The sequence below is a fragment of the Spinacia oleracea genome, chromosome 3 (genome assembly GCF_020520425.1).
Source record: "Spinacia oleracea cultivar Varoflay chromosome 3, BTI_SOV_V1, whole genome shotgun sequence".
NCBI lineage: Eukaryota > Viridiplantae > Streptophyta > Magnoliopsida > Caryophyllales > Amaranthaceae > Spinacia > Spinacia oleracea.
In genome coordinates, this window is record NC_079489.1 from 1,615,183 (window position 1) to 1,626,599 (window position 11,417).

Consider the following 11,417-nt stretch of genomic DNA (forward strand, 5'->3'; position numbering starts at 1 on the left):
CAGACCTGATTGAAACTTATTGAACCTGATCAAATTAACCTAAATGGAACTTATTGAACCCGATCAGACCTAATTGAAACTTGATCTTGATCATACCTAGTTTCAAGAGAGTAAAGTTGGCTAGAATCAACTTATAGGATATGATGAACTTATAAGATATGGTTGAAACTTATTAACCTAGTATGATCTTATTGCAACTTATCTGGACTTATTGAAATTGAAACGTAAGGTGAAGAGAACATAACCTTCCTATATTATCTTTCACAAAGTACTCCATATTCGTTCTATTTTGACTGGATACTTAATAATACAGAGTAATTAGAGCCATTTTTTTTATCAGAACTGAAATTAGACTATGTTCTTTTAACCTTATTTCTATTGCTTATTTGATAAAATTAGACAATATCATATCATATAAGAAAATTTTAGAGTAGACCCAACTAGAAAAAATAAACAAGACCAAACCAGAAAAGGCAAAACACACTCACATGAAACATTCAAGCTAGACCAAACCAAAAAAAAAAAAAAACACTCATGAAAAAACATTCAAACAGACTAGAGAAATTCAAACTAGACAAGGAAGAATCAGGCAATATCAGACCACAAATTAAAAGATCAGATCGGACCATATCAGACCAGACGAAGAGAACGAGTGTTAGTGATTCACTAGTATAGTAGTATTATTTCCTATTTGCTATAGGAGACTACTAATGAAATTTCGATTTTGACTAAAATTCATTTTTGACGTGAGTAAAGTTTTCAATCAAAGTCCCAAAACGATGATATTAGAGATGTCCAAACCATTTCTCTCAATACGAACTTGTACCAAATTTCATTTGGGTTCAATCACAAAACCAGTTGGGCCAATTTATTTGCAAAGGTCCAAATTGGGAAGATCCGTTTCGAAATTGGGCATTTGGAAATCTGGAGAGAGAGATAGAGTTGTCGAAAGCAAAGTGAAAGAGGGCGCCCAAAACGAGAGGAGAATGGGAGATCAAAAGGTGGAATTTCCAGTAATCAAACCTAAGCATAAGCTTCAATTCAATCATCTCAAAGGAATCGATCTTATTACTGTAATTATCTTTCTTCTTCCTCGTTTTCTGTTCAGTTTTTGTTTGTGTTTGAATTTGGTTTGTTGTTTGTGAACTTGGATTTTGCTGATTGTATGTTCTAATATGTGGAATTGGTGTTACAATTTATTCAATTTGGGTGCAAATTACTGGAATCCTTAGGGTTTGAGCTATAATTTAGTGAATTGAGAATATCTTGTTTGCGAATTTTGACTTTTCAAATATGGAGGATTTATGTTCTATTATGTCATAAACTCATAATTGGTGCTAGTATTTATTCAATTTGGGTGAAAATTACTGGAATCCTTAGGGTTTGAGCAAAAATTTAGTGAACTGAGAATATTTTTTGGGGAATTTTGCCTTTTCAAAATTGGGGGGATTCCGATTTTGAGGGTAAGAAAAAAGGGGATAGGAGGATGGTAATTGTTTTGTAGTTAGAGGGGGTGATCAGGGGATTATTTTCGCGGTAAGAGAAGTAGTTTTGTTTCTGGAATTCTAGGGTTTGATCGTATAACTCGTAAATCAATTCATTTTAGTGTTAGTTGATTCCCGAATCACCTCAAGAACTGCGAGTAGAAAAGGCGAACTATAACATGAAAATAGTATATTTTTGGTGTAACTTAGCAAATTAGACAGCGAATTGGAACACATACCTAGTCTCATACTAGCAAATCAGGTAACAATTAGTCATGCTCACAGACCCTTCAGCATGTAATAGAGGTGTGAAAACGCGGTTTTCGTGGGGATGAGAATGGTATGAAGACTCAGGCACCCCGTTTAGGTATTTATGTAGGTTGGATTATATAGTAGACCAATAACAGATGTAGTCCTTGAAAGCAACCATGTCGAACCCATGGAAGTTTTCGGTTCCTGTGTCGAATATATTACACAAGCTCTTCAATTTACTTATCCCGTCATTTTGGACCAATCATGCAAAATGGCGGATTTTGACTTTTGGACATGTACTCATGTCCAACATTAGTTCCCGAGTCTGAGTAGTGTAGGTGGCATTTGTGGCAACTAGCAAGTGACTAATAAGTAATAACTTACAACCATACCAGTACATCTTAATTAAATGCTGGTCTCATGTGATTGTTGTCATGCTTATGCTGGAAGTTTCAAGTGCATTAGCCATGTAGCCAAATGGATATTCATGATTGACGATTTTGTTCATGACTTACTTATTTCCCGATGATTGAACACGGATTTTAGCATAGTAATTGATTCATGCATTTGGTTTAGAAACTTTTAGAACGGTTAACATCTGATATGTGCTAGGAGTTATCCATTATATCAATCTCATTTAAGATGTTCAGGTACCAAATTTCTTCACATCTTTTGAGTCAGAGGCATTTGTCAAAGCTGCAGAGTCACTTGGTTTTGTGCACCAAGGGAGTCTTGGACCAGCTAAAGGTGAAGCTTATAGAGACAATGACCGGATATCCGTGAATGATCCTCATCTTGCTGGTGTAATTTGGGAGTCGGGACTTAACAATCTGTTTAGAGATATCAAAATACGTGGAAAAGCTGCCGTTGGGCTTAATCCAAATATCAGATTCTACAGGTTTGTTGACAATTTGCTTCTGATTAATCGACATCTAAGTTATACTTTTTTATGGGATGATTGGGCTTTTCCTAATCACTGATACGTGGCTGTAAGATATTTTCATGAATGTGATAGGTCCACTTGTTGATCACGAATTCCACTCTGTTAATCTTGCTGCTTAACTGATTAGACACTCAAAATCAACTTAGAATTTTCTTATTATGTAATTATTGCAGTAAAGGCTTTGTCTCTCTCCTACCCCCCCCCCCCCCCCCCTCTCTGCGGCAATACAACAGAATATACATAAAAATCAATTATGATACCACTTCCTATCAACTGCACTGACATTCTAAACAAGAAATTAGTTTTGCCTCTGAGAAATGTAATTAGTTGTTGTGCAACTTGATTTTAACAATGACTCAATGATTTGTGTGATAGCCCTTCGTTCATGAAATGTCCATTTCTCTTGGTTTTGCTTGCCTTTTGTTTTGGGAAGGGAGATGGGTATTCACGCTATTGGGGTTCATGGTTTGACCCAAACTATACCTATCTATGATTCTGAAACTTCTGTCAATATCCTGGACTAACTCATCAAGTACATCATCCTAACTTGAAAATGGTCTCTTACTTTATCAGATACAAGGCTGGTCAGCGTTTTGGGCGTCATATTGATGAAAGTGTTGATCTTGGTGGTGGGAAGCACACACACTATACACTATTGATATATCTAAGTGGCGGTCCTCAACCTAAAGGCAAAAGTGATGTCAAGAGCCTAGGTAATACAGATCCCTTAGTTGGCGGTGAGACAGTATTTTATGGTTCAAGAAACAAAGTGGTGGCTGAGGTGAGTTCTTTCCCCCCTTTTACCTGACTTCATAATGTACAGTTTATTTCACAGAAAAGGTTATCGTATGTTTGTGCAATTTTCGGAAGTATATATGACTGACCAAAGGGTTTCATATGCAGGTGGCTCCTGCAGAGGGGATGGCGCTCGTTCATATTCACGGAGACAAGTGTATGTTGCATGAAGCTCGGAATGTCACTAAAGGGGTCAAGTATGTATTTCGTTCAGATGTAATTTTTGCTTGAACCAGCTAAGCATCATAATTATTGTTATTATCACGCAATACCAAAGCCGTCTGTTGCCTTCTAATTGTCATTATAGTATCATGATTTACAATGTATATGGTGATGTTGTACATTATTTCAACTTGAGTGATTGATTTTGAATTTTGGTAGACATCAATGCTCAACTCACGAAGCACCCCTGTAAAATTGTCCTTTTACTTGATAATAAGCTTCTGTCCCAAGTCCTTCCAAATTTTGTGTTTTATTTCTTCCTGAAATGGCAAAGCTCATCATCTCTAAGTTCTCTGATCTTTAGAAGTTTTAGCAAGTTAGAAACTAGCCAGAACATATATCATCACTTGTACTTTTATTGGGACAGCTTTTCCCTAAATAATTCTGTAGTATAGTAGTAGGAATTAAAATATCCGAAATAACCCTTTTACCGTGATGGGGAGAGAAGGAATGATGAAGTAGTTACAAAGGATATTTGAGTTTAATTGCACTAAGCCTAAATTGCAAAGGGTTTATACAGCCTGGAAATTATGTATTTATGTTGAGTAGGGAGTAATAAAAGGCGAAAGAAACAAAAATAAAAGAGGATGAAGTTTCTGCAAGAACTAACTTAGTATTTGCTCCAAATCCTCGAGGTATTTAAGTGTTCTACGCCAAGCTCGCTGCCATAAATAGACTGGTTAGATAATATGGCTCTATTGACTAAGTTATAGTTAAGGGGCTATCTCAAGTTTTTAGGAGAATAAAAATAAGTATATTTCCAAGGATTTACCATTTATGAGGTTGAGAAAGTTATGAAGGAAGAATAGGACATAATCAATCCTAATATAAACCAGTTTTAGCCAACATCAACATTACATCAATACTGTTAAACAAGCAGAATTGGACATGCACAGTCAAATTTGGTTTACCATTTCTGTTGCTTTCTAATATTACCTCCAACAAGCTTTTTTTTTGCCTCTTTCTGAGTTTCAATATGATCTCTTTTGCTGACAGTGTTCTGCATTCAAGTTGTTTTTTGTGAGTCTTTTCATTTATAGTTTTCCCTATTAGTAAATTTGAGTAATTTTGCCCGAGTGTGAAAATTATAGGTGTTGCATTTTTAGACTTTAGTAATTTCGTCCGAGTATAGGAAAAGTATGAATGTTGCATTATGGCAGTCAAAGTACACAACATAAAACTCTCACATTATTACATCTCTCAAGAATACAAGAAAATAAGGAATGACTTAGTTTCTCTCTCTCTTCTTTGTTGTCTATCTCTCTCTCTCTCTCTCATGTGGCGTGTGATTCCTGCATCAACGCTTAATTCATTCTTCTACAGTTCAGTCTCACTTCTCCTACTTCGTTAACCCCCACATTTCCAAGCTTTATCATCGAGGCAGCAAACTCTCTGAAGAACAAGTTTTGATCTTTAGCAAATGCCTCAATCATTGATCGAGTCCTCTGATCATTATACATGACTTGGTCTGTTCCAAAAACACCCTTTCCAGCTATGATCTGTCTGTAGTAATCATTATCAAACCGTGATGCAGTTGAATCTAAAAATTGTCCTGCATCTCCGTTATTGTTTGATCTTGAACATTTCTTCTTCAGCATGCTGGCAAATTCAGCGTTCATGCTAGGATCAGTTTCATGTATGGTGCTGAAATTATGGACACGAGCGACAAAAGATGCACAATGTGAGAACCCTAGAGTGTGGGCCCCAGATAGAGCGACTAGTTCCTTAATCCCTAATCCTCTGTTAGCAAAGGTCTGAATTAGTTGATCCGCATTCAGGAATGGGGGTGGAAGATTTGTAGTGTCACTAGCTTTTGACAGCCTTCCATCTTTTCTTCCTTTGAGTACTTTCCAGTAAGGTCCTCCGGTCTACAAATAAGAACCCAGAATTAAACAGTGAATGAGTGAAGATCCATCAGGTACACACACTACAAAATTATGCATTATTAGAGACGGATTTTGAGACAGATACTATAAGCATCTCAAACTTGAGATGGATTACTAAAATTTCATCTCAAATTTATAATGGATTTGCCAAAATTCCCTCTCAAAATCTTTTGGGACGCCCTATTTCCGTCTTAAATCCGTCTCTAATCATTATTTGAGACGGATTTGGACTATTTTGTAGTGACATCATAGAATGAGAGAGTTGTGAATGGACAGAACTTACCATAGTGACAACATCTCTGGCAGCCATAGCAATTACGTCCGCACATGAAACTGTGTGTGGACATGCCTTCTCAAGCTTAGCCTTTGCATCATCAATGACATAAAATGCTCGGACTGAGATGTTTGGAGGTCCATCCTTCTCTGCTTTGTTCCCAGGTGTTGAGTCCAGTAAAATCGATGCATCACATCCCTGATATTATTTAATATCTTAGTTAATGTATCAAAGAACATAAATAGTCCTTGATTGGTTAGATTGGTTTTTGGTTAAGACTTTGCATATTAGCATATGAATAAGTTAGTATATAGATAGTGTAAACAGTTAAACTGTAACTTAGGCTCCATTTGGTTTGGTGTAAAACGTTTTCAGTGCAAAATGATTTTACGTGGAAAACATTTTCCAAGGGGAAACGCAATTTTAAACTAGTTTTTTTTTGTTTGGTTCCTTATAAGAAAATGGGAGAGATGGTTAACATTGAGGGGAAAAAGGGAGAGGGAGGTAAAGGAGGAAAGGTGGAAAAGTGGTTTCCCTCCCTTACAAATGGAAAATGTTCGTCCACCTTTGAGGAAGTTATGGAAAATTATTTTCCATCCACTGCCAAACGAAACAACGTAAAATGATTGAAAGGGAAAACCCGTTTTTCATGAAAATCGTTTTACACCCTACCAAACAGAGCTTTAAAGAAACGGAGGGAGTATAGTGCAAATCGTTTGTGCATGTTTTTAGTGTATTCTCTAATGTTTTGGAGGAAAGATTCTTACCCTGATGAAGCAGTCATGGAAGAACATGCGAAGGAGGCGAGCAGGGACTTTGGGATCATATATAGAAGCATTAAGAACTGTCTGTGAGATAATATACTCAGCCTGTGGACATGTTTGATCGTAATAGTGATTATCGAGTGCTGCTTGAGAACCGAAAACTGCAACGGAGAGAAGAATAAAGGCCGAAAAGAAGATGATTTTGGAGTTTTGAGCAGCCATTTTAGTTATTTAGGAGGGAAGTGAAGTATTTTTATCTAGGCTTGTTAGTTGTTATGATGGAAATACCATAAACTTAGAGCTTCTATTTATAGTTAATGTAGTACAGTGTTAGAACCAAATTTAGAAATAGCAAAAGACTGCGCTTTTAAGGCACTCATTGGACTTAAAATCCCTTGGGAAAACCACCTGTCCTTTACTGTACTTTTAAGATCAAGTATTCTGTATTCCTTTTCTAACTTTTCTTGTAGTTCTATTCACTTACCAGAATGTTTAAGCTCTGTTATTTTCGAGTTTAGTAGCTAATCAGAAACGTAACTGTGAATGTGAATGAACCAACAGTTGAAACCATCACCCTTCTAATTAGTATTTCCTAAGATTATATGAACCCTAGATATATAGTTAAAGTTCTGCTAACCATAGTGCGCAGTTATGCGTTAGTAACTAATTATTAATTATACTAATCAGAGAATACAAAGTTTAAGCTCTGTTGTTTTCGAGTTTTTTAGCTAATCAGAAACGTAACTGTGAATGGAACTAACAGAACCAGCAGTTGAATCTAACACCCTTAAGTATTTCCTAGATTATATGGACCCTAGATATATAGTTAAAGTTCTGCTAACCTTAGTGCGCGATAGGTAAGTAACTAAGTCTTATTATTATCATAATGATAAATTGATAATTATGATAATAATAATACTTAGTTACTTACGCATAACCGCGTAAGTAACTAAGTACGGAATATTAATTATATTAAACAGAGATTACAAAGTTTAACTCTTAAGCAATAAGACTGTTGGTTCATACTGATCTATCAGATCAGGTATATAGGAGTACGGTTGGTGATCCTTAAAGTACACGTGCATGTATATTTGTACTACATCTGTAGAAGTGTAAACCCATTCTAGATTTCCAGCCCTACGATTGGTTAGTTGAAATTCTATTTATTCTTATATTTCCTCTAAATCCCCCCTCCTTCCAAGTTCGACACCGCATTGTCTCAATATCTCATAAATAAATGTATCACAATTTCATGTGAAGATTAATAAACTTTAGGTTCGTTTATTTATCCTCTCCATCAATAAATTTTAGTGGAACGTTGGAATATAAAATCAGAAGTCTTATTATGATAGAAAAAGGGACTAGAATCCCGCTAAAATATCAATTTTAAAGTAGTATACGTGAGTACGTGACTATTAATTTCAGATAGACGGAGTGGTATAAAAGCTTAACCATTACTCTGTATTCCGTAGAGCACTAGAACCCGACTAAAATTCTTGGTTATGCTACTAAAGTAAAGTGTCGGTTAAGCTTAACAGTTACTCCGTATTCTCTAGAGCAGTAGAACTGATCGATGACCAGATTTGACAGCCCTATGTTCAGGTGCTTTGATCCTTGTTTTATACTTGTAGCCTTCTAGGCAAGAAGTCTTGTTTGTTTTGTTTGTTTTGTATTCTACCTGAATCACCTGATTTGCACCCAAAAAAGGCTGGATATTAAGGTTCATATTCGTGTTGAAACAGAGTTGTTTATACAATATGACTAGTAATCTGGTATAAATTTGTGAAAGACAATTATATAAAGTACTCTGTGTTAGGTTGGCGTTATATCGGGCTAGCCACCAGTCCAACAGCACGGCTCGGGGTGGCAAGACTCAACCACACTGTACCGTAGACCGTGCCTCGGACTGCCCTTGGCCGGCTGGCATGGCTAGCCCATTTAATTCTCTACGCGTATCACATAACATATGCACATGAAATGTGTATGGACAAACATACATTGAACCATTACATGCATCATGTGTTCAGTACTATAGACACGTGTTTCACGATGCACCAAAAGAACACATGTGCAAATGTAAAAGAACATGATAGGAGTACATGTGTTTTCTTTATTTATCTACTGAATTTTTTGTTGATGCTAACACAGTTCATAATTAATAAAATGTTTTGGGTTGTGTCAATCCTCCAATGATTCTGGAGTTTTGTTTATTTATGGTTTAGTAAGTTGAGCTGTCAGTTTCCCTAAGGATTCTAGAGATTTTGTGAGAGTTCTTTCTAAAAAAGTTGTAGCTTATAGATTAGCTCAAGAGTTCTTTAACCTGTTGTTGGCCCGTTGCCGAAAACTACGTTACTCAAACTCTTCATTTAACCTCAAGTATCCATGTCAGATCTTCAACACTCAAACATGGGTATAGACACTTCGACACTTCATTTTAGTCTAAAATCATGGAAATTATTTACAATTTAGTCGAGTCATACACTTAGATACATACCCGACAAGTAACATAGGCTGAAAACCCTCTTCATGGTTCATACATATAACAATAAAATTCACCCAACAAATATTGATTTTGGCCAATATACCAATCTTATAGGATTGAGTTACAATAAGAAAACGCTCTATTACCATGTCAAAGAGAATACAAAGTTACAAACATATAAAAAAATCTTTACATTATTCCATCTCTCAATAATCTGAGGAACTTCATAACTTATATCTTCATTTTTCTCACACACTCTCTTGTAATTGCTCAAACTTAGTTCGCTCTTCGGCAATTCAGTCTCACTTCTCCTACTTCATTAACCCCAACATTTCCAAGCTTTATCATCGAAGCAGCAAACTCTCTAAAGAACAAGTTCTGGTCTTTAGCAAACGACTCAATAATCGGTCTAGTCCTCTGATCATTATACATAGCTTGGTCAGTTCCGAAAACACCCTTACCAGCAATAACCTGTTTGTAGTAATCATTGTCAAACTGTGCTGCAGTTGTGTCTAAAACTTGTCCTGCATTATCACCATTGTTGTTTAAACTCGGACACTTGTTCTTCAGTAAACTGGCAAATTCTGTGCTCATACTAGGATCGGTTTCATGTATGGTGCTGAAATTATGAACCCGAGCTACAAAGGAAGAACAATGTGAGAACCCGAGAGTGTGGCCGCCTGATAGGGCGACAAGATCCTTGATATCTAATCCTCTGGTAGCGAAGGTCTGAATTAGTTGGGACGCGTTCAGGAATGGGGCTGGTAGGTTGGCGGTGTCACTAGCTTTTGATACTCTTCCGTCTTTTCTTCCCTTGAGAACGTTCCAGTTCGGTCCTCCGGTCTGAGATAAAGGTGAGATAAAGGCGGGAATTAGAGGATACAGTAAGTAAGTTGGAAAACTGATTTTGGCACACCCTAGTGAGTAAAGCACGAAAAACTGTGTCTTGCTGTTGTGTATCGATAGAGGAATAGCAAGAACTTACCATAGTATGGAAAATGATTTTGGCACACTCTAGTGAGTAGAGCACGGAAAACCGTGTCTCATAGTGGTGTATAGATAGGTGAATTACGTGAATAGCGTGAACTTACAATAGTGACAACGTTTCTGGCAGCCATGGCGACAATGTCAGCACAGGAAACTGTGTGTGGACATGCCTTCTCGAGCTTAGCTTTTGCATCGTCAATGACGTAGAATGCTCGGACTGAGATGTTAGGTGGCCCATCCTTCTCCGCTTTGTTCTCAGGTGTTGAGTCGAGTAAAATTGATGCATCACATCCCTGATATGATTCAATATAATCCGTTGTATCAGTGCAAAAGAAAAGATAATAGACACTACTAGACCTGATCTTCTTGAGTTCTGACCGAAAAACAGCAAGCTTTGGGCATAATTTTAAGGCCCGTTTTTCGGGCCCGGTCCGACCCGACCGATCTTAAATTTATGGTGGATTTTGGGCAACTCAAATTGGAATTGTAATTATAAATTTGGCTCGTCCAAAAATGGCCCAAAAAACTCGCTATCTTTGGCCTGCAATAGTAGGGTTTGGGCATAAAAAACCGGACCTCTGCCAGGCCTTGCATAATGAGCAGAATTGTTTTGGTCGTGGCCGGGCCGGGTTTTTTGATCAGGTCTATGTCACTTACCAAGCATGAATTCAGAGAGAAAAAGATTGAAGAACGAGTGCTTTTTTTAATGAGAGTTCAGGAAGAGTGCTTACCCTAACGAAACAGTCATGGAAAAACATACGAAGGATACGAGCAGGAACTTTCGGATCAAAAATGGAAGCATTTCGAATTGTCTGTGATACAATAAACTCAGCCTGTGGACATGTTTGATCATAATAGTGAGCGTCGAGTGCTGCATAACAGCTGAAAACACCGAAAGAGAGAAGAACAAGGAAGACGATTCTGGTTGCTTGAGCAGCCATTTTTTTACTCAGTCAAAAAGAGATGAAATGTATTGATTAAAAGGATGATGCTGATGATGGAATTAGAATGGCTTGAATTAGGAGAAGTATTTATAGTTCTGATGAATGGATTATGAGCTTTCAAGGCACTCATTAAACTTGAAATTTTTTGGGAAAATATACCAACTCTTTTAGTGTGCTTTAAGATCAAGTATTCCATTTTAATCCTATGAGAGTTTTTAAGAGAAAACTTGTACTCCTTTTTGAAGTTATTAAGGTTTTGTGTTTTAAGAATGAAATAGTGGAGTTAGCATTGTTTGATCACTTAGAGTGCGTTCTCTTCAACTTGTAGGACATGAACTTACCTTTCAGTTCGTATTCTCATCCCGTCAGTATTCTTCAACTTGT

At 36.9% G+C, this 11,417-nt stretch overlaps 3 protein-coding genes across 3 annotated transcripts; 1 reads left to right on the forward strand and 2 right to left on the reverse strand.

The window, feature by feature from the left end:
• Window positions 1–844: 844 nt before the first annotated feature.
• On the forward strand, window positions 845–3,856 carry LOC110782444 (uncharacterized). The gene is made up of 4 exons (XM_021986597.2): window positions 845–1,073; window positions 2,387–2,634; window positions 3,253–3,460; window positions 3,583–3,856. The coding sequence occupies exons 1-4, from the start codon at window positions 987–989 to the stop codon at window positions 3,703–3,705; spliced, it is 666 nt and encodes a 221-aa protein (XP_021842289.1). The 5' UTR covers window positions 845–986; the 3' UTR covers window positions 3,706–3,856.
• A 967-nt stretch (window positions 3,857–4,823) lies between these two features.
• LOC110782286 (peroxidase 66) lies at window positions 4,824–6,910 on the reverse strand. The gene is made up of 3 exons (XM_021986403.2): window positions 6,624–6,910; window positions 5,866–6,054; window positions 4,824–5,564 (listed from the first exon to the last, which is right to left on the reverse strand). The coding sequence occupies exons 1-3, from the start codon at window positions 6,840–6,842 to the stop codon at window positions 5,001–5,003; spliced, it is 972 nt and encodes a 323-aa protein (XP_021842095.1). The 5' UTR covers window positions 6,843–6,910; the 3' UTR covers window positions 4,824–5,000.
• Window positions 6,911–9,127: 2,217 nt separating this feature from the next.
• LOC110782445 (peroxidase 66) lies at window positions 9,128–11,102 on the reverse strand. The gene is made up of 3 exons (XM_021986599.2): window positions 10,821–11,102; window positions 10,194–10,382; window positions 9,128–9,945 (listed from the first exon to the last, which is right to left on the reverse strand). Exons 1-3 carry the CDS (start codon window positions 11,028–11,030, stop codon window positions 9,379–9,381), a joined length of 966 nt encoding a protein of 321 aa, XP_021842291.1. The 5' UTR covers window positions 11,031–11,102; the 3' UTR covers window positions 9,128–9,378.
• Between the last annotated feature and the right edge of the window lie 315 nt (window positions 11,103–11,417).

Coding starts and splice junctions, on each gene's coding strand:
- LOC110782445 (XM_021986599.2), bottom strand. CDS start 11,030: ATGGCTGCTCAAGCAACCAGAATCGTCTTCCTTGTTCTTCTCTCTTTC. Junction 10,383..10,820: donor TCCATGACTGTTTCGTTAGG/GTAAGCACTCTT, acceptor GAATCATATCAG/GGATGTGATGCATCAATTTT. Junction 9,946..10,193: donor CCAGAAACGTTGTCACTATT/GTAAGTTCACGC, acceptor CCTTTATCTCAG/ACCGGAGGACCGAACTGGAA.
- LOC110782286 (XM_021986403.2), bottom strand. CDS start 6,842: ATGGCTGCTCAAAACTCCAAAATCATCTTCTTTTCGGCCTTTATTCTT. Junction 6,055..6,623: donor TCCATGACTGCTTCATCAGG/GTAAGAATCTTT, acceptor AAATAATATCAG/GGATGTGATGCATCGATTTT. Junction 5,565..5,865: donor CCAGAGATGTTGTCACTATG/GTAAGTTCTGTC, acceptor TCTTATTTGTAG/ACCGGAGGACCTTACTGGAA.
- LOC110782444 (XM_021986597.2), top strand. CDS start 987: ATGGGAGATCAAAAGGTGGAATTTCCAGTAATCAAACCTAAGCATAAG. Junction 1,074..2,386: donor AAGGAATCGATCTTATTACT/GTAATTATCTTT, acceptor TAAGATGTTCAG/GTACCAAATTTCTTCACATC. Junction 3,461..3,582: donor GAAACAAAGTGGTGGCTGAG/GTGAGTTCTTTC, acceptor TTTCATATGCAG/GTGGCTCCTGCAGAGGGGAT.